The 22,536-nt window shown below is 40.4% G+C and overlaps 1 protein-coding gene across 1 annotated transcript in view; it reads left to right on the plus strand.

The window, feature by feature from the left end:
• Positions 1 to 22,536, plus strand: part of LOC145398808 (uncharacterized) — a 102,895-nt gene that overhangs the window by 66,835 nt on the left and 13,524 nt on the right. The window contains exons 6-7 of the mRNA XM_080271617.1: positions 21,039 to 21,200; positions 22,061 to 22,312. Coding sequence (XP_080127743.1) covers positions 21,039 to 21,200; positions 22,061 to 22,312 — 414 coding nt within the window. The remainder of the gene's footprint in view (positions 1 to 21,038; positions 21,201 to 22,060; positions 22,313 to 22,536) is intronic.

A 22,536-nucleotide genomic window follows, 5' to 3' on the forward strand; every position in this document is an offset into this window, starting at 1 on the left:
GAGAGAGAGAGAGAGAGAGAGAGAGAGAGAGAGAGAGAGAGAGAGCAAAGAAATATAGGAATGCAGAGGAAGAAAAAAGAGAAAATTGTACTGTACACTAGCATAGATAGTTAGATTGAGAGAGAGAGAGAGAGAGAGAGAGAGAAGGAGCAGAAGTACAGAATGCGCAGACTTACAAACATTTTCCCCAGCAAGGTAAATCTGTCTTGATAATGTTATGATCTTAGACAGTTTTGGTTCAAGAAAAAAGTGTGTGTAACAAATGCACCTCAGAGCCCAGCCATAAATTTGCTAGCGAAAACACACACACACACACACACACACACACACACACACACACACACACACACACACACACACACACACACACACACACACACACACACACACACACACACACACACACACACACACACATAATAAATCACCTGCGGAAAGGGGAAAAAAATTGCTTGACAGGAAATTTCAGAGGCAGGATTAAAATTGACAACAGTAATTACTCTTGCCAACACTGAAATTTTGCCAACATTTAAGTCGACCACTGCCACCATCCACATCTACCAATATACTGCCACCATCCACATCTACCAATATACTGCCACCATTCACATCTACCATTATACTGCCGCCATCCACATCTACCAATATAATGCCACCATCCACATCTACCAATATACTGCCACCATCCACATCTACCAATATACTGCCACCATCCACATCTACCAATATACTGCCACCATCCACATCTACCAATATACTGCCACCATCCACATCTACCAATATACTGCCACCATCCACATCTACCAATATACTGCCACCATTCACATCTACCAATATACTGCCACCATCCACATCTACCAATATACTGCCACCATCCACATCTACCAATATACTGCCACCATTCACATCTACCAATATACTGCCACCATCCACATCTACCAATATACTGCCGCCATCCACATCTACCAATATACTGCCACCATCCACATCTACCATTATACTGCCACCATCCACATCTACCAATATACTGCCACCATTCACATCTATCAATATACTGCCACCATCCACAGCTACCAATATACTGCCACCATCCACAGCTACAAATATACTGCCACCATTCACATCTACCAATATACTGCCATCATTCAGACATTTAAAACAAGTGTCGGTAGTATGTCCTTTCATGTGGATCCTTAAGTTTGCACCTTGTCGGTTCCACGGATATATAGACCGACTTAAACAATCATAAAGATTACACTACATCCTCAGTAACATGCATCACTCTTCCGAGCATCCCTCCTCATTCGTACTTTGCTAACATGGGGAAGGGTTGATTCAGGCTGTCACTCTCCCGACCACCCCTTCCCATTCGTACATTGCTAACATGGGGAAGGGTTGATTTAGGCTGTCACTCTCCCGACCACTCCTCATTCGTACTTTGCTAACATGGGGAAGGGTTGATTCAGGCTCTCTTCCGAGCATCCCTCCTCATTCATACTTTGCTAACATGGGGAAGGGTTGATTCAGACTATCACTCCAGACCACCCCCCTCCTCATTCGTACTTCGCTAGCATGGGGAAAGATTAATTCAGGCTGTCACTCTCCTTCCGAGGATAAGGTTCGATCTTGCAGTGGATCACAATTTGAGTTTTTACAGTTTACATTTCACTGTTCAGATCTTCCACTGTAATACTGCCACCTTTCATATCTACCCCTGAGAGAGAGGGGGGGGGGGATCAGTAATACGTACACAGGGAGAAAAGAAGGATAATGGGTAAGATAAGTGAGAGAGAGAGAGAGAGAGAGAGAGAGAGAGAGAGAGAGAGAGAGAGAGAGAGTGGTATGGCGGAGTCAATCAGGCCAGGTTAATTAAAGGTGTGAGGTTGGTGGTTTCCCTGGCTACATCTTAGAGAGAGAGAGAGAGAGAGAGATTGACTGGCTTCTGTGCTACATTTTCCCGCCACTGGGCTTGTATCGGCTGATTGGCTGCTGGCTATTTTTCGCCTCGCTGGGCTACTCTTTACCTCGTGGCTACTTTTTTGCACCAGCGAGCTCCAGTCTCCTTCCCCTTAGGGCCATTTTTCTTTTCCTAAAATTGATGGGGGTAGGAGGCCTTAAATTGATGATAAAAGACCTAAAGTTCATAGTGGTAAATGGCCGAAAATTGCTGTTGATAAAAGACCTAAAATTGATGAGAGAAATGCCTAAAAACGATGGAGGTAAAAGGACTAAAATTGATGGTGATAAAAGGCCTAAAATTGATGGTAAAAGGTCTAAAATTGATGGCAATAAGAAACCTAAAATTGATGGCAATAAAAGACCTAAAATTGATGGTGATAAAAAGCCTTAAAATTGATGTCAATAAAAAGCCTAAAATTGATGATCATAAAAGTCTTAAAATTGATGCCGATAAAAAGCCTAAACTTGATGGTGATAAGCCTAAAATTGATGGTGATGAAAAGCCTAAAATTGATGATGATAAAAAGCCTAAAATTGATGGCGATAAAAGGCCTAAAATTGATGGCGATAAAAGGCCTAAAATTGATGGCGATAAAAGGCCTAAAATTGATGGTGATAAAAGACCTAAAATTGATGGTGATAAAAAGCCTAAAATTGATGGTGATAAAAGGCCTAAAATTGATGGCGATAAAAAGCCTAAAATTGATGGGCCTAAAATTTATGGCAATAAAAGGCCCAAAATTTATGGTGATAAAAGGCCTAAAATTGATGGTGATAGGCCTAAAATTTATGGCAGTAAAAGGCCTAAAATTTATGGTGATAAAAGGCCTAAAATTGATGGTGATAAAAGGCCTAAAATTGATGGTGATAAAGCCTAAAATTGATGGTGATAAAAGGCCTAAAATTGATGGTGATAAAAGGCCTAAATTTGACCAGAAAAAAGGCCAAAAATGTACGAAAAATGCCTAAAATTGACGCAAAATTGATCGTGATAAAACGCCTAAATTTGACCAGAAAAAAGCCAAAAAAATTGTACGAAAAATGTCTAAAATTGACGACAACTATAAAAAAAAAAATAACGGGCAAAAACCTTAGAATTAATGGTGATAAAAGTCCTAAAATTAATCGGGTAAAAAAAATAAATAAATAAAAAATGAAAATGTGGGAATCTGTCTGCTTCTCGCGCCAGTGTCTTTAGGCGAGATTGGCCTGGGAGTGGCGGGATTAGGAGGGTTAAGTCCAGAGGTGAGGAGGTGGCCAGGTATTGTGCAGGTGAGAGAGAGAGAGAGAGAGAGAGAGAGAGAGAGAGAGAAAGAGAGAGAGAGAGACCAGTGTTACGATACTCAGATTCCATTTTCAGAAAAATCCAGTTCAAGCTAATACAGTGTGAGATGAGGAGAGAGAGAGAGAGAGAGAGAGAGAGAGAGAGAGAGAGAGAGAGAGAGAGAGAGACGATACACATATCCCACCTTTAAAAGTTAGGGAAATTCCTATCCAGGCTAATGCAGTGTAAGGAGAGAGAGAGAGAGAGAGAGAGAGAGAGAGATCTGTAAGGAGGATATTTATATCCAGTATGCATCGAAGTCCAGGAAGAAGGGAGAATGAAAAAAAAAAGGAGAGAGAGGTATAGGAATGGAGAAGGAAGGAAGATGGGGAGGAGGGGGGAGGAAGGGAGAATAAGAGGAGGGAAGAAAAGATAAGGGGGACGTGAGGTAGGAGAAGAGAAAGGAGAGATGCTCAGAAAAGGAGGATGAGATTGAGGTATGAAGGGAGAAGGAAGGATATATATAAAAGAAGGGAGAAGGAAAAGGAGAAAGAGGAAGGAAGAGAGAGGTGGAAAGAAAGAATGAGAAAGGAGACGGAAGGGAATTATGGAGAGGAAGGGAGGAAGGGAAAATATGGATGGAAAGGAAGGGAGGAAGAACGGAGAAAGGGAGGAGAGGAGGAGGAAGGAAGAGGAGGAGGAAGATAAGGAGGAGGAGGAGGAGGAAGGAAAAGGAGAAAGATAAGGAGAGGAGGAGAAGGAGGATAGATAGAAAGAGGGAGGGAGCGAAGAGCGATAAAAGAGATAAGAAATGAGAGATAGGGAAGGGAGGGGGGAGGACGGAGGTGTGTTTGACTAATTAAGGAAACACCTGATAACCAAGTCTTCCTCTGTATTTTTTTTGTTCCTTCTACAGCCAGGCGATTTTGTTCAGCGTTGGATAACCACTCGTACTGAAAGGATAAAAAAAAGTCTGATTTAATCCCTCAATATAATTACTTTGATCTGTTTTTTATTCGTGCTTTCACCTTTTTTTTTTTTTTTTTTAAGGTAAAAAAAGAGCGTGAGTAGCGAAGGACTTAATAATGTCCTTTTAGCTGGAACTGCACCTCCGTAGCACCTCTTCCTTGTCGAATTATTTTGCTTACAACACCTTGGTAGTCTTCTGTATGTCATTTCAATCTTTTCCCCACTCCACAGCGAGGTGTGAGTGGGCTAGGCACGCTTCGTTTCTAGGAAGAGGATAGTTCAAACGAAAATGTTGCTTAAAACCGGACAGAAAGTATTTGGGACCAGCCGTGTTATTGTTAGGGAAATCGTGTGCGAGTTGCCCGTAGAGTTATTTGCCTTTGCTGTGAGCGTGTACAGAGAGAAATAACAATCATCCCAGTTCCGTCTGAAGAATATTTACAACTGGCGAAATACAATGAAAACCCCGTCTCTGCTAGTGCGTGTTTCAGATGGTTTCGACTTTTCCCCTGTGTATTCGTCAAACTCTGGGAAGATACTGGTTTCTCTCTGCGTTTCACATGCTGTCGTGCTGTGGAGTTGGGCTGTAGTTTTGCTGTACTTGTTAATACTGACATAGGCCCGTATTCTCGTGGGGTAAGGAGGCTCCCTAGCATCTCATCTTTAGTGGTTTATTTTCCAAAGTACCCGTTAAATTCCCTCTCCAGTTTATTTATTTGTTTTTTTAATGCCCTTTTAATGTCGACATAATTTCCATGAATGACTCACAAGAATGTAGTACCGGAGCAGAATCAGAAATAAATCGGTAAGGAAGAGGTGTTTGTAAGCTTTCCCACCGCACCAGAATACCGTCCATGGCCTGCATCTGTAACTCATTTGTTATTTTATTGTTTATACCTTTTGATGCCTTTGTTTAACTTTAGGAGAAAATATTTAGCCAGGGTGAGTTAGATAATAGGGAGAGTTAGATAATAGGAAGAGTTAGACAATAAATAGGGAGAGTTAGACAATAAATAGGGAGACTTAGAGAATAGGGAGAGTTAGAGAATAGATAAGGAGAGTTAGATACTGGATAGGGAGAGTTAGGTAATAGGGAGAGTTAGACAATAAGTAGGGAGAGTTAGGTAGTAGACAGGGAGAGTTAGATAATATACGTCATCGGGTGGAAGGGAATCAGAGAGTAATGGTTAAAATAAGTCGCAAAGGAAGAGGTGTTACGAGCTAAGTGAAAGAGAATACGGGGTGAGGCCATGTGCATACCGGATCTAGCAGGGTAGTTCTAGAGGTCAGGTCACTCCCACACCTGACCGAGCATCCTTGTTTAGAAGGTCAGGTCACTTGTTGGGCAAGCGAGGTGGATTTTTTTTTTTTTAATGCTAGGAAGAAGGAACCAAAGGCCATGAGCCCGCAATTACTGTTCCTTCCAAGAGAAGAACAAAATACAAGTGCGAGCCAAATTCAAGATCCGATCATTTCGAGATGCCTGGACATACTGCGTTTGAAAGACTGAAGATCATAGCTAGCAGGAAATACAGAGGGAGACAGTTCCAGAGCTGACCTGTTGCATAAATGCTGGACTGGGAGTAACGGTCAACTCTTGCATTAGAGAGTTGGACAGAAAAGGGATGAGAGTTTGCTGCTAGACGGTTGCTACGTGCCTGTCGTAGAGGTGGAGAGATGCAAGCAGACAGTTCAGAGCAGTGACCATGCAAGTAGCGATAGAAAAGAGATAAAGATGCAACAGTGCGGTGAAAAGACAGAGGTTGAAGGGAGGCTGTCAGAGGAGGAGAGTTAATGAGACGAAAAACCTTTGACGCCACACTATTGAGAGGAGCTGTATGTGGGGAGCCTCCCCACACATTAGAGTTGTACTCCACACAGGGGCGGATAAAACCCCTGTATAAAGTCAACAACTGTGCAGGGGTAAAGAAGGAACAGAGTCGGCTTAGCACACCTAATTTCTTGGAAGCAGATTTTACAAGAGCTGTAATATGATCTTTCCAAGATATGTCCCGAGAGAATGAATAATAATAATAATAATAGTAGTAGTAGTAGTAGTGGTAATAATAATAATAATAATAATAATAATAATAATAATAATATCTACAGGATTATTAAGGAATGAATGAAAAATGCGCAGGTTGGGTAGAGTAAATGGAGAATTTCGCAATATAGGTTGACTAAGGAAGCTGATTGATCAAAGAACGGCTTGGATGGTACTGCAATAAAAAAAAAATGGACGTGTGGAGGGTAGTGAAAAGGATATAGATAATGGGTTTAAAGGTAGGGGAGAGAGAGAGAGAGAGAGAGAGAGAGAGAGAGAGAGAGAGAGAGAGAGAGGTTGATACATAATGTAAATAAATGTTTACAGAAGTGAGGTCCGTAAATCGAGGAAGCAAAAAAAAAAAAAAAGATTTATGCTATGTGTTTGAGAGAGAGAGAGAGAGAGAGAGAGAGAGAGAGAGAGAGAGAGAGAGAGAGAGAAGGTTGATAGATGATGTAAATAAATGTGTACATAAGCGAGATACGGAAATCGAGGAAGCCCCCCCCCAAAAAAAAAAAAAAAAAAAGACAATTTATGCTGTTTTAGTGTCTTGTGCTTAAATCTTAAATCGCAAGGTGGAGTGCAAACCCCTAATTTTTTACGGTCATTTAGGGAACGCCTGTGGTTATTACGTATGGTTAGCCTGCATCCCATATCACAGAACACAGTCAGCAGCCATAGAGGAAGGTCAGATACGTGCCATCATCGTCACATACCTCCAAAATATTCGCGATTTCAGATTTAAGCATACGTCCCATAATCTTCCATCTCCAAAGGATTAGATTAATCTTGAGATACTTCTGAGACAAGAGAGATTAAATACAACTTTAATTTATCCCTTCACCAACAGATGGCTCTCCTAAACAAAAGAAATCAGGAAATAAAAGTAAAATGAAAAATACAAAGTAAAACCAAAACAACACCCACGGATCGAAGGAGTTAACATGCAGAAATCTGTCCTCAAAGCCTGTAAAGTTAGCGGATCCAGGGTGATTCTGTAAGAGGGGTCAGGTTCCTCCCACACTTGACCTCGTGGCCTCGTTTGGAAGGTCAGGTCAGGTCACAAGTTTAACAAGGGGAAGGAGGGAGAAATCTGAGGGGTTTCAGATTAGTCTTTTCTTTTTCTCCTTTTTTTTTTTTTTTTGCCGTATCTCTTTAATCTGATGGTGTATTTTTTTTTAATTCTTTCTACCCCTGACGATTTTATTAATCTTCGGCGAGGCTTACGGAACTGGAGGGGTTACATACAGCCTTCACAAACCCCATCACTGGTATGGTGCTCTAAGATGAATGATTGAGACGAGTGGGTAGAGTTTAGAAGATGCAAAGATGGACGAGTGGACAGACAGGTAGATTGATAGATATGTAAATTATTGGATATATATAGACAGGTAAGTATAATAAAGATGTTAATAGGTATAATCAAGAGGAAACATATTAAAGCATTAGTTCTAGTGGTTGATACATGTAGAGAGTTGGAAGGAGTTACAAGGAAAAGTAAGTACCTCAAAGACCTTGCTGCCCATACCGAGGAGATGCTACGTATTTGACTGGATGTGCATATCCAGTTCGCACTCATTCTAGTGTAAGATTCTATCGAGTTTTCCTTTAAATTTCTATACAGTAGAGTTATTAACGACGTCTATGGGGAGTTCGTTCCAGGTGGAGCAGGTCTTGTACACAAAGTTTTGACAAATGCTGGTGTTAAATCTTTTTCAGTTCAAGCTTCCATCCATGATGGCGTGTTGAGTTCGTGTTCAGACTAAGTTTCTGTGATCAAGATTGTCAAACATTCAGTATTTTAGGCCTAAACGAGCTGACCTCATAGTCTACGAGTTTTAAATGAAAACAATTCCAGAGCCTTCAGGCGATCCTCATAACTCAGTCTGATGGAAGGAATAAATTTTATAGTTCTAGATTGGGCTCTTTCAAGTCCTTGTCTTTCGTAAATGTATGTGAACAGAACTGCACAGCATACTTCAGAAGCTGCCGTATTAAGGAGCTGTAGAGTGAAAGGACTGTCACATTATTCCTGTAACAAAACTACATCTCAATGTAGCCTGGCAGCTTGAACCTTCTTCTCTTCTTCGATACAGTTTGGAAAATTTTTACTCTACACCTAAGCGCTCTTCCAAATCGGGTATCCTCAGATCTTTCCCTTACAGTGAACAGTCTGAGAGAGAGAGAGAGAGAGAGAGAGAGAGAGAGAGAGAGAGAGAGAGAGAGAGAGAGAGAGAGAGTTTAAATGTTGAGAGAACGTGAGCAGGGAGAGAAATGCGAGAAATTGAAACAGAAAGGGATATTGAGTGAAGTGTAGGGTGGGAGAGGCAATATACGAATGAGAGAGAGAGAGAGAGAGAGAGAGAGAGAGAGAGAGAGAGAGAGAGAGAGAGAGAGAGAGAGAGAGAGAGGTAATATTAAGGAAGGGAAGAGAGTGAAGGAATGATAAAATGGAGAAGAGAATTGTAGGAAGAAGGGAAGAAAAATAGAGAGGAGAGAAAAGAGAAAAGTGAGAAAAAACAGGAGGGGAGGGGAAAGTGGTGTAAATAGGAGAGAAAGAGAGAGAGAGAGAGAGAGAGAGAGAGAGAGAGAGAGAGAGAGAGAGAGAGAGAGCGCATAGGGGTGTGAAGGAAAAGGAGAGGAAGCCTTCGAAGGGGAGATGATGAGGGGAGATTTGTTATTAGAGAGAGAGAGAGAGAGAATGAGATGGAAGATAATGAGGAGAAAAAGTAAGAGAGAAGATACTGGAGGGAGAAATATGAGAAGAGGAGAGGGGAGAGAAGAGGAGTGAATAAAGGAGAAAAATGGAGAATAATAAATAGGAGAGAGGGAAGGAAATAGACGAGAAGGGGGAGAGGGAGAAAATAGAGAAGAGGGGAGGAGAGAAGAGGGGAAAATAAGAGATGACGAAAAAGGAAAAAGGAAAGGAGGGGAATATCTGAGAGTGATACCAGTTTTCCCTTTCCCCTCGACTGATGTTTCCCAGGTGAGCGAGGGGAGAGGGGGAGGAGGAGGCAGGGGAGATGAGAGGGAGTTGGGGATGGGAGAGGGGAGTGGAGTAGAGGATGGAAAGGAGTGGGGGAAGAGGAAGGGGAGGAAGGAGGCGAGAGGGGAGGGAGTGGAGGATGGGAGAGGGGAGTGGAGTAGAGGATGGAAGAGAATGGGGGAGGAGGATGGGGAGGAAGGAGGCGATAGGGGAGGGAGTGGAGGATGGGGAGGAGAAGGGGAGAGGGACTGGGAGAAGGGAAGAAGGAGAGGGGGAGGAAGAAAGGACGAGCCCGAGGAGGAGAGGGAGAGGGAGAGGGGAGGGGAGGGGAGGGAGTGACGGAAGAGAGGGAGTGTTAAAGCTTTGTAGTCAACATTTTTATATATGTAACTCTTAATTCTTGTAATAGGTGAGTCTTGAGTTAATTGAAGGGCAGGAGGAGTTAAAGATGAGTACAGGGAGTTGATCTTGATTTATTATCTTCAGAGAAAGTCTAAGTTGAGCAGCATATGTATTATACAGAGACTTAATATACTAAGTAAGTCTAGTTGGACCCCTCTTCTTATTCACTCTCTCCACTACCTGACGGTTCTATGGCCAGGCTCCTTCTGAACTCTGCTTCCTAAATTCCTATTTTAGCAGGGGTCGTGTCACGTGGAATATTCTGATGTGAAGCTTCTAGAAGCCTGCGTGTGAGTATGTGTGTATGGTCACGAGGCGCTGTCGTGTGCCTGTCAAGCATTCCTTGAGTTAGAGTGTAAGCATGTTTACCATTGCTCGATTCTCGCTGACACACTACCTATCTCATCCTCTGACTTGCTGCTTCTATCTGTCTATCTATCTATCTATCTATCTATCCATCATGCTATCTATTATGATTTATAATTATAATATGGAGTCCTGACAGGAGGAGGGAGTGGGGCGGAGGAAGGGGAGAGGAGGAAGAAGGGGAGGGAGAGGGGAGGAAGTGAGAGATGTGAGGAGGAGCAAAGAGGAGTAGGAAAGAGAAGAGGGCAAATATATCCAAATAGTTCTTTAAAGTGATGATAATAATAATAATAATAATAATAATGGTTATTAAGAGATCAAGGAGACATTCGAGAGGAAAAAAGAAATGGAAAAACAGCAATTGAAGGGAGAGAGAGAGAGAGAGAGAGAGAGAGAGAGAGAGAGAGAGAGAGAGAGAGAGAGAGAGAGAGACTGAAAAATGAGTGGCACAAACCAATGGGAAATTAAAGAAACATTGAGAGATAAGAGGAAGGAAAGAAGAGGAAGTGAAAGAATCTGGAAGAATACTAAGAGGAGAAAGAAGATGGAGAAGGTGGCAGTAAATGGGAGACTGAAGAGGAGAGAGAATGAAGCAAAATTAGAACGAACAATGGAAAAGGGAAGAGAAGGGAGAGAATTGAGAAAAGAAGAGGGGAGAGAGAAAGACAAAAGGGGAAGACAAGTGACGAGTAATTAGTAGAGACGAACAAGGGAAGGATATAGAGGGGAGAGAGAGAGAGAGAGAGAGAGAGAGAGAGAGAGAGAGTTGAATTAATAATGAACGTAGAATATAGTCTAAGATTCTTTCACTCAACTCTCTCGGTAGATATGTAAATTGATAGACTGTTTGGCAGATGCTTAGATAGATGCAGTAGTAGGCTGTCGAGTAGATAGATAGATAGATAGATGGATGAATGAATGGGTAAGTAGACACACAGCTCTAGAATGATGTTGATGTTAAACAGATATAGATAGATGGACGGATAGATAGATGTAATTATTGTGTGGATGGTAAAAATGGTCAGCTGGTTGAGAAAATAGACGTAAATATATGAAAGGATCAATATAGATAGTCGGATAGATAGGTAGATAGATAGATAGATAGACAGATAGATTGATGGATAGATAGACAGATAGATAGATAGATAGGTGGTGGGAAGAAAGGGGAGAGAGGAATAGGTGTAATTAATGGTGAAGTGTGAAAAATTATATAGCCATTTTTACACCACCCTCACACAGTCAATTGTAGGGAGACGTGGGTAGTGAGGAGGCGAGGACGTAGGTGTAGGAGAGAGAGAGAGAGAGAGAGAGAGAGAGAGAGAGAGAGTTAATACTGCTTTTGTGTAAGAATATTTGTAGTAACTTAGGTGAAGGAGAGAGAGAGAGAGAGAGAGAGAGAGAGAGAGTCAGTCAATCAGTAAGTCGTGTGGGGGGAGAATCATAGGAGAAAATGTGAGCTAGCTTTATTGATGATGGACAGCGAGGGTTCGGACAGTGTGAAAGTGGAGTTAGAGATAATAGGTTTAGAGACAGCGAAGGGAAAGCCGGATCTGGTGAGAGATAATGTGAAAGCGATGTTAGAGAAAGTGGATAACTAGAGAGAGAGAGGGAAGTTTAGAGCTACTGATAGAAAAATAGATATAGAGGTTTAGAGATAGTGGAGTGAAAGTCGAGTTAGAGAAAGTAGAATCAGAGAGAGAGGTTTAGAGATAGTGAAGAGAGATTGGTATAGTAAGAGAAACTGTGAAAGTGGAGTCAGAGAAAGTAGAAATAGAGATAATGAAAGGAAAATTGGATAGGGTAAAATGAGGAGTGTGTGAAAGTGAGCCTAGTGAAAACAGATTTAAAGATAGTAAAAAAGAAAACGGGAAATGTGTGAAAGTGAGATCAGCGAAAGTAGATTTAAAGAAAGTGGAAGGAAAATCAGATGTGATAAAATAGGAAGTGTGTGAAAGTGAGATTAGAGAAAGATTTAAAGATAGTGAAGGAAAAATTAGATACGATGAAACAGGTAGTAGTTGGGGGAAATAAACAATAAAAAGAAAATTAAAGAAAATTAAAAAGATAGTGAAAGGAAAATTGGATAAGGTGTAGTGGGGGGCGTATGAATATAAAATTAAAAAACACATTATTAAAATCTATGAAAGGAATGGTGAATATGGTGAAACAGATGATCCCCAGGTGGTATTATGAAAGTGGTACTATTTCCAGAGTGGTATTATTTAAGTGATGTTGACAGTGGTCCTATTATCAGAGTGGTATTATTATCGAAGTGGTATTATTATCGAAGTGGTATTATTATCAGTGGTATTATCGAAATGGTATTATTATTAGTGGTATTATTATCGATGTGTTATCAGAGTGTTATTATCGTTGGTATTAACAGTGGTGTTATCATGGTATTATCAGTGGTATAATTGTCGATGTTGTATTATCATAGTGGTATCGAAATGGTTTAATTATCAGTTCAAAGTGGTATTATTATCAGACTGGTATTGTCATTGGTAATAACAGTGGTATTATCATAGTAGTATTGTCAGTGATATTGACAGTAGTAGTATTGTCAAAGTGGTATTATTGTGGTATTGACAGTGATATTAACACCGAGTTTTGTTGAAGTTGTAGGCAGTTCCTGTTTTTATTTTTTATATGTTTATTTATTTTTGAAGAACACTTAGCGCCTATGTTTGTGTTTTTTTAAGTATTTATTAGCCTGCATCCCACATCACAGAGTGCAGTCAGCAGCGGCCATCTCCTAACGTTTCCATTCCACTCGCAATGGACTTTCCCAGCTGGAGGGGTTACATATAGCCTTCACCAACTCCTTCACTCCTTGCATTTCAAAGTCCTCGCTTGCCTTCAGAAACTATATAAGGCACACTGACTAGAACTTGCTTTTTTTCCCCTTTTCCTGTACTTGTGAGGATTGACAACTTCTTTGGCTTCAGAATCGATTGCATGACCCAGAAGAGTGAGATTATGGCCAGAGACGAGTGCTGTATTGTATCTCTTTCTCTCTCTCTCTCTGTCTCACACACACACACACACGCACGCACGCGCACACACACACACACACACACACACACACACACACACACACACACACACACACACAGTGCAGTGGTAACGTTCCCGCTTGCCAACTGGTGGGCGGGAGTTCGCGCCTCGCTCAGGGTGCGAAAAGTTTCACTGACGAAGTGGGTGGTTACTGTCCCCCTTGAGCAATGGGACGGGTGTGTGCGTGTGTGAAGGTCACAGCCTTACCCTTAGATCTGACTATATGAGCTCTCAACTCCCTTCCGGGAGGGTAAAAGCTGACCATCACGACCATCAAGTGATCCTGACCGACCCGGTGAATTACACACACACACACACACACACACACACACACACACACACACACACACACACACACACCGCCACTCCTAAACCCTCCCTACTTCCCTCCTAGTGTGGCGGTCTGGATATTGCACTGAAGTAGGTTTGTGTTCATCTGAAGGAACTGGACCACTGCCACACGAGGCCGTAGTTACTTGAAACATGGTGAGCATTAGGTGTGAGGTGGCATAAATCTCCTTGGTTACCAGTCTAATCGATCTTCCCGCCCGAGTAGAAAAAAAATGCGCTGAGTCACCAATGTTACTTTTTCAAAAATTGGGCAAAAAAAAAATTGAGTAAAAATTATAATAACCTTCATGATTATTTTCATTGTAATCATCAGAATCATAGTCCTGAGAGAGAGAGAGAGAGAGAGAGAGAGAGAGAGAGAGAGAGAGAGAGAGAGAAATACGTTGATGAGCATGCCTGGCTGATTCTAGGAAGGTAAATTAATCTCTGACCAGCGTTCCAGAGAGAGAGAGAGAGAGAGAGAGAGAATCTGAAACGTCTAACCGGACTAAGGAAATTGAAACGAGAGAGAGAGAGAGAGAGAGATTAATCCGTACAGATGAAAATGACATGAAGGATAAACCTGAAATTTGAATGGATAACTAAAATATAAAATGATGTAGGAAGCCATTGGGGATCTCTCTCTCTCTCTCTCTCTCTCTCTCTCATCATTGTATCGCGTTTTATCATTTCACTCTGATGACGTGATGCTGGATAGGGTTGCCTTCACGTGGTGGCACTGATATGGTCTGCCGTTGGAGCGTCCATGTTATACAATCGTCCCCTCACTTACCTCCCTGTCCCCGAAAGGAAGATGTTGCGTTATGGAAGAATGGCGCCGTTGCCCTGTAATTCACGGGGTTCACATGCAGATGAACTTGTTGCAACTACTACTGCTGCGACTCTACTATTACTACTACTACTACTACCACCACCACCACCACCACCACCACCACTACTACTACTACTACTACTACTACTACTACTACCACCACCACTAGTATTACTACTACTACTTCGACTACAATAACATTTTATTTTTGCCACCTACAGACGATTTTTTTCTTAATTTAGGGAAGATTTATGGTATTATTGGGGTTGAAAGAAGGCTATACTGTATCTTTAATCCCTCCAGTTCAAATAGTAAGAATCAAATGAAAAAAGTTATCAGATTCACTATTGTCACACGGCAGTTTTATATATTTTTTGTGTGATTGTAGAAGGTATTTGGGATTTGGGGTTTACTCAGTATGTCTTTTACAATTTCATTTTATTTCATGTTTCTTGTACATTTTTTTTTTTTCCCTTGAGGGTGGAAGGCATTTTGGATTTTTAGTTGATAGGTGGGAATGCTCACCCTCCACTCACTTGATGTAGTGTTGCCTTCAGTTGACTACACTGAGTGACAGACCAAATTATTTCTTTCGTTGTAGCATAAGAAACTACTTATTATGTTGATTGGAAACTGGAGTATATCACATATGGATGCCAGATGGTATTGTTACTTGTTGTACAAAGCTGGGTGTGACCCTGAAGGGTTTATATACGAGGGATGGTTGGGTTTTATTGTTTACATAGTGTCTCGAAGGGGAGAAAAACTGATCACTCCCCTTGCGTGGTTGAAATAAGTAACCTAGCCCCAGGCTCCTATGCTCCTGATCGGACAGTAAAGGATTTGATGATAGTTTTGTGTATTTTCATTTTTTTTCTTCCTCTATTGTCTTCATTCTTCTAGTGTCATGTATAGTATGTTTTTTTTTTCGTATTATTATTTCATTGCCCTTTAGTTTTTGTGTGTTTTTTATTGAATTATATTTTATGTAAAATCCTCATTTTTTAGAATTGTCCATTTCTACCTCCATGCCACATTACAGGTGCTTCTGAGGTATCATGCTTAATACTTTCCTCAAGCATCGTAGACGGATCATAACGGCTTTAAGCCCCCTGAACCAGGTGATGTGTATATTCGAGTATTCTGGTGGTTCATTTATGGTATCTCAAGACAATTTTGTTTAGCTGAGGAGAGTTCTCTTGTTGATGAAGGATGAATAAAGGTTGTATGTAACCCTTTCTGTTCAAAAAGACATCGTCGTCATCATCATCATCATCATCATCATCATCATCATCATCCATACCTCATTTCTCACCCTAGAGTTGGGTGAGGTAGGGTCCAGAGAGCCAGAAAAACTTGATAGAATGAGATAGTGACCAAAGTTTGCCCAGTTGAGTGGACCACACTCTCACTCACCAAACCTTGGAATCCTGCCTCCACTGAACAGGTACCGGTACAACTTATTCCACTCGTAGCTTCACATTCAGCTATCCAACAGAGTCAGTCCAATGGCTGTCAAATTAAAAAGGGATGCCAAAGCTTGGCCATATACTTCTCAGCACAAAATTCATCCAACCAACTCAATCCAGTTTCCATACCTCTGTTTCTCACATACTCATATACCACATCTGCCAACCTTCTTCTTCGCCTGACACCTCCTCACACCTTTGAAAGACTTTGAGCTAAATTAATCATAAAGTGGTAAAAATGTACTAGAATAGACGCCACAATTTGAAAGCGTTAACTAATATGCAGTACCGCCGTACGATGTTTTCTTTACTTCCATGCTTACGTAATATGATGCTGAATAACACACACACACGTAGAGGGATTCAACCGAGTAGGACGTGCGACATCGGCGCTCCGTACCGAACCAACACGGCCAGTGGCATTACCTAAATTAGTATCTTTGCATGAGTCAAGCTCTGTACTAGGTTAGACTAAATGATTTTTCATTATTAAAAGGAAAAAAAATAATAAGTTTAAACAAGACTTGTTCAAACAGGAAAGAAAAACAAGACGAAAGAATATGCTGAGTCATCTGAGGTTAGTTTAGACTACAACAACACGGGGATTGTAAGTATATACTTTGCACTTTTAGTATTGCAAAATGGATACATACTTTAGTAAAGCAAATTTGGAAAAGAAAAGGGATAAAAGTAAAAAGCAAAATGATGATTTCTACCAAGAACTGGTTGAAGTGGAGACTCACAATAGACTGGTTGAATGTGTAAACAAACTAGAAATGGCTTTCAAAAATGAAATTGATGAAATAAAGAAGCAGATGCACTTGCAAAAGGAAGAGATAGAAAAACTAGGAAGGGAGGCCAATAAGAAAACCACAACCATCAGTGAACTAACAGTGGAAATGAGTACACTTAGGAAGAAAGTGAGTGAAATGGCAAGTACAGTAGTCAATCACGAGAGTGTTATGGAAGAGTTAAAAAATGACACAGAGACAATTAGGCAAGTAAGCAGTCTTATTGACCAGAGCAGTGATATTGAGGAGAAGATAACACAGGTGAATGAAGCTGTGCAAGGCTACAAAAATGATGTGGAAACCACGTATGCTGAAATGGTGAAAGTAAAGAAAGACTTAGAAACAAGGGTGGAGGAAAAAAGCATTAAAAAGGAAGTGAAAAGAATAATCCAAAACAATCCAAAGTTAGTCAGAGATTCAGTAGAGATAAACAAATCTATAGTAATCACTGGTATAGAAGAGGAAGATCTAAAAAACAAGATCACAAGAGACAAAAAGGAGATGGCAAATGTAATGAGCTTACTGAAGAAAGTATCAGAGGAAATCTGTAGTAAAGACAGAGGAACACAAAAGGTTAGGGAAATATGAGAAAAGCAAGACAAGACCTCTAAAGGTGACTTTCCAGAGTGTAAACACTGTGGAAGAGATACTAAAAAATGCAAAGAATCTTATGGAAAAAGAGGAGTTCAAAAATGTATGGATAAAAAGATGCCTAACACAAGAGGAACTGGAATTACTGAAAGAGAAAAGGCAGGAAGCAAAAACAAAAAATGAGGGAGGATCAGAAGAGGAGAAGAAATTTTTTTACAAAGTAATATGATTGCAGGTACGAAAGTGGTACACAAACAGGATGGAATAAAAAGGAGGAAGGTAGTAGAACCATGTCATGACAAATATATAAACAAGAAGATAAAGTTGATGTACTCAAATGTGGATGGAATGGTATCTAAATTACTAGAGATGAATGATTATGTCAGAGAAAATGAACCACAAATAATATGCCTAACTGAAACAAAATTAACACCAAGGATATCCAATGACATACTAAACTTAGAGGAATACAATATATGGAGAAGAGACAGAAATTAAAAAAAAGGAGGAGGAATTATAATATTAACTAAGAAAAATCTAAAAGTCAGTGAAATAAAACTAGATATACCATCACAAGTAGAACTGATTGCAGTAGAGATCGACACATCTGAAGGTAAAGTAATTGTAGCCAATTTGTACATGCCACCCAGATCAAACACATGGGAAAGAGACGAATATGAGGACCTGGCAGATAGTACAATTCAGAGTATAAGATCATTACTACAAAAAATGGAAGAGAAATCAGAAAGAATTATATTAACTGGGGACTTCAATACAAATATAAATTGGAATACTCTAGATATAAATAGCCAAGAAAGCTGTCGGGACCGAAAGCTCCTGGATCTCGTACAAGAGTTTTTCTTAACGCAACATGTGAGGGAAACCACCAGAAAAAGACGACTTGATGTACCTTCAGTGCTAGATCTAATATTTACTAGGCAAGAAAATGATATTGACAGTTTAATATATCACCCTCCACTCAGCAAAAGCGATCATGCAGTACTAAATTATAACTTCAGGGTAGCATATGACATAGTAAACAGCAATGACAGTTACAAAAAGAGCCTAAACTATAAAAAGGGAAATTATTAAGACCTAAAGAAGTATTTCTTAGAAGTTGATTGGGAAAATGAGCTTAGAGGACAAGATTTAAATGCTGTATATAAAAAATTCTGTGAATTTTATGAAATAGGAGCCCAGAAGTACATCCCACAGCACAAAGAAACAGATAAGAAAATACAGAAATGGTTCAATACAGAATGTAAAAAATCAAAAGAAAGAAGAGATTTGTTGTGGAATAGATACAGAAGACACAATAGTGAAAGGGCGTATAATAATTACAAACAGGCAAGAAATGACTATACAAGAATAAGGAGGGAAACCCAAAAACAGTTTGAGGAGGATATAATAAATAAAAGTAGTGATCAACCAAAGCTGTTTTACAGCTATATCAGAAGCAAAACCAAAGTAAAAGATATAATACAATCCATTACGGACAAGGGAATCACTTATACGCAAGAGAAAGATTTTTGTGAAGCACTAAATAAGAATTTCCAATTAGTTTTTACAGAAGAAAAAAATTTTGAGAGGGACTATGTGGAACACGGATGTCCACACATACTACCAGATATACAAATAGCAGAAAAAGTAACACAGGAGGAGTTAAGTAGATTAGACAGAGGAAAAGCAAGTGGTCCTGATGAAATTTCATGTTGGGTATTATGAGAATGTGCAAAGGAGTTAAGTAAACCATTATTTTTAATTTTCAAGAAATCCTTGAGTCAAGGTAAACTACCCGATATTTGGAAAAAAGCAAATATTGTCCCCTTATTCAAGAAAGGAAATAGACAAAATCCACTCAACTACCGGCCAGTATCACTGACCAGTGTTGTAAGCAAGGTATTAGAAAAACTTATAAGAAATGCTTGGGTAAATCATCTAGAAGAACACAGTATGATAACAGAAAGACAGTTTGGTTTCAGAAAAAGAAAATCATGTGTTACTAATCTGTTGAGCTACTATGACAGAGTAACAAACACAATACAGGAAAGGGAAGGATGGGTGGACAGTATCTATTTAGATTTCAAGAAAGCTTTTGACACAGTACCACACCAAAGACTTTTATGGAAACTGTACCATCAAGGAGGAATTTGAGGCAAACTGTTTTGTTGGATGCAAGACTTTCTCATAAAAAGAGAAATGAGAACAGTACTAAGAGGAAACTACTCATCATGGAAAGAAGTGACTAGTGGAGTACCACAGGGTTCAGTGCTGGCACCAATCATGTTTTTAGTGTATATAAATGATATAAACAGTAACACTGGAAATGAGAGCTATCTGAATATGTTTGCAGATGATGCAAAAATACAAAGGAGAATTACTAACACAGACTCTTGTAAAGAGCTACAAGTAGAATTAAATAAACTTCATGAATGGAGTAGTACATGGCAAATGGAATTCAATGTGGACAAGTGTCATGTAATCAAGTTTGATAAAAGTGGAAAATGACCTGATTGGGATTATAAGTTAGGAAATAAAACCCTATACACATCAGAAAGAGAGAAAGACCTAGGTGTGATCATCAATAACAGACTATCTCCGGCTGACGACATCAGCGAGAAGGTACGGAACATGTATACTCTATCTATCTATCTATCTATTGCCAGACGCCATAATCCCGTATGGGGTGGCCATTTGACTCTGAGTTATTTGTTTTACAGGGAGGGGCACTAACCCTCCACCAACCTACTTGACACGTAGGGAGCATGTATGGTTTGGTTGTATGGTTACCACCCAGCGTTGTAAATGGTTTCTTGGCTTACAGGAAACCATTTGGCTTGTCACTCAATGGAAAGCCACCTGTAACAGAAAGAAAAGCATTAAGTAGTGACAGGAAAGATGGGAGAAATAGGAAGAGAGTAGGGCAGGCACAGAAAAAGAATGATAAACGCTAAGGAAGAAGTAGGCAGCATTACATCAAGTGAGTGGATGATGGTCGCCACCACCTACCACTAACATGTATACACTGCTTGCAAATATGAGAATAGCATTCACATACATAAATGAAGACATGCTAAGAAGGATAATAACATCATTCATTAGACCAACCCTGGAATATGCATCAGTAGTCTGGAGTCCTCATCTCAAAAAGCACACAGACAAGATTGAAAAAGTTCAAAGGGCCGCTACAAGATGGATACCAAGCTTAAGGGACCTAAGCTACGAAGAAAGACTAAATAAACTGAATCTACCAACAGTACAGGAGCGAAGGAAAAGAGGTGACATGATAATGCTATATAAGTGCATATCAGGGAAGGAGAAAATAGACATAAATGATTACTTAACACATGGAGAAGCATCAGCAAGAGGACACTGCAAAAAACTGCATAAGAAGAGAGGTGATAAAGACGTAAGGAAATTCAGTTTCCCAAACAGAGCAATTGACCAATGGAATGCACTACCGAATGAAATAGTGTGTGCCAAAACAATTCACAAATTTAAGGATATGTACGATAAATATGGTTTAAGGCACGGGACAGTACGAGCTTGACTCATTCCTGTAAAGATACAATTAGGTAAGGTAAGAACACACACACACACACACACACACACACACACACACACACACACACACACACACACACACACACACACACACACTTCATCCATGAGTAGAAGGCGCGTAGATGTTTAGGCCTATGCAAGGAGTAACTGGAGCAGATTTGATGTATAATAGTACAGTGCTAATGTTATGATGATTATGCACCATATGGTATGATGCTGACTAAATTGAAAACCATTATTTCAGCCAAAGAAAAGATCCTGGGATTCACTCATTCTTCATTCTTTTATTTATTTATTATAATGCAGGAATATCACTGCTGGTAAATAAAATGATGTACAGTACCACCAAATAAATGTAAATGCCAGTAACTCTTAATATTATGATGCCAAATGACATCCAGGCCACCTTTGCAGTCATGAGAAGAAGAAGATGTACTGGGAGCAGCTGGAGCACCGTCGGCGTCTTCTGTACCGCCGTGCCCCCGCTGCCAATGCCTGCTCCTGCTGTGATGACTATGGCTTTGTCCCACCCTCTGAGCTCTATCCCTGGGGGCCATGGGACACACTGGATGAAAGGTGGTGCAGTTCTTTGCTTTGAAAAAGTTTGCTAAATTTACCCCTTTAAAGACTCTTCCTTCACCCCCTCCCCATCCCTACTTCCTTAACACTTTGTTCACAAATCAGGCTTGAGAACGAATATCCAGTTGTCTTTACTGGTCCTTTACCAGTGTTCAGGGTTCCCAGGAACTCAAGCTGACTTAGGAACATGGCTGAAAATGCTTTGTGAACATCACACCATCTATGTATAATATGATAAAACATTACACAGTAACCACACTACACCAGCACCTAGACCCCCTAAGTTTTTACCTTCCTCCTCCCATACCCCTCACACATCCACCAGACAAATGATTCTGTGGCAGCTGCTCTAACTTCACAAGCTTCACATTCCGTGGTTAGAATTTGTAGCCAAATGTCAATTCAGGAAGTGTCCATGATGGTACATGAATATGTTTTGTGTTTGTTTAGTTATGCCATTTGAAATTAACTTACTACACATGCATTATTTTGTTGTAGACTCCTTCTTGTTAGTGATTGGTATATTATATGAAAGGCTTTCATGACAGGAATAAAATAATGGTAACAGTCAGTCCCATTTTTATCCCCTCAAAATGTTGGAGCCCAACAGAAAGTTAACAGTGTCATGTACTGTACATTTAAGGTGAGGTAACCAGCCTGCTTTCCATGGTGGCATTACATGATCGAAAAGCCTCCTGTCCCCTCTTGTAAATCAAACCAGTGGAGGGCTGTTACTCCAACAGGGACATTCTAACCACTAGACCACCAGGTGCCCTAATTCAAAGTAAGTAAAGCATCATACTCACTCATTCCAGATATATTTTTGTACACTTTGGTCAGTTTATTCTTTCTTACAGATATTGGACAGGTGGTCAGTTCTACACACCTGGTGCAGAAGACTCATCCTCTGCATCACGGTCTGTTCTCTTGGGGGCCACCACAACCCCTCAAGGCCAGGGACCCCTCTGGCTGCCGTGGGGTGGTGCGTGGGGTGCCCCTAGTGGTGCAACACCTCAGCAGCAGCAACAGCAACAACAGCAGCAGCAACAACAGCAACCCACTTCTGGAGATGTAGCCAACACTGCAGGCACTGGAGAGCAAACACAAAGGTACAGTAAGGAACAAGCTGATTTACACTGTCACTTTAACTTTGTCTAAAATCGCCATCTCTCCATCTTGAATACAACTCTATAATTGACCTTATCTGTCAGTTAGTCAAATGACATCATGACCTCAAATGGAATCCACATATTGAGGTGACCATAGTACAGACGATGCATTCTGTGGACTGTAAGCTAAACCAAGGGCCAAAGCCAGCGTATTACTTCCCAGC

This window comes from Coenobita brevimanus, chromosome 46 (assembly GCF_032717465.1).
Source record: "Coenobita brevimanus isolate Jiangsu-jjx chromosome 46, ASM3271746v2, whole genome shotgun sequence".
Taxonomy (NCBI): Eukaryota; Metazoa; Arthropoda; class Malacostraca; order Decapoda; family Coenobitidae; genus Coenobita; species Coenobita brevimanus.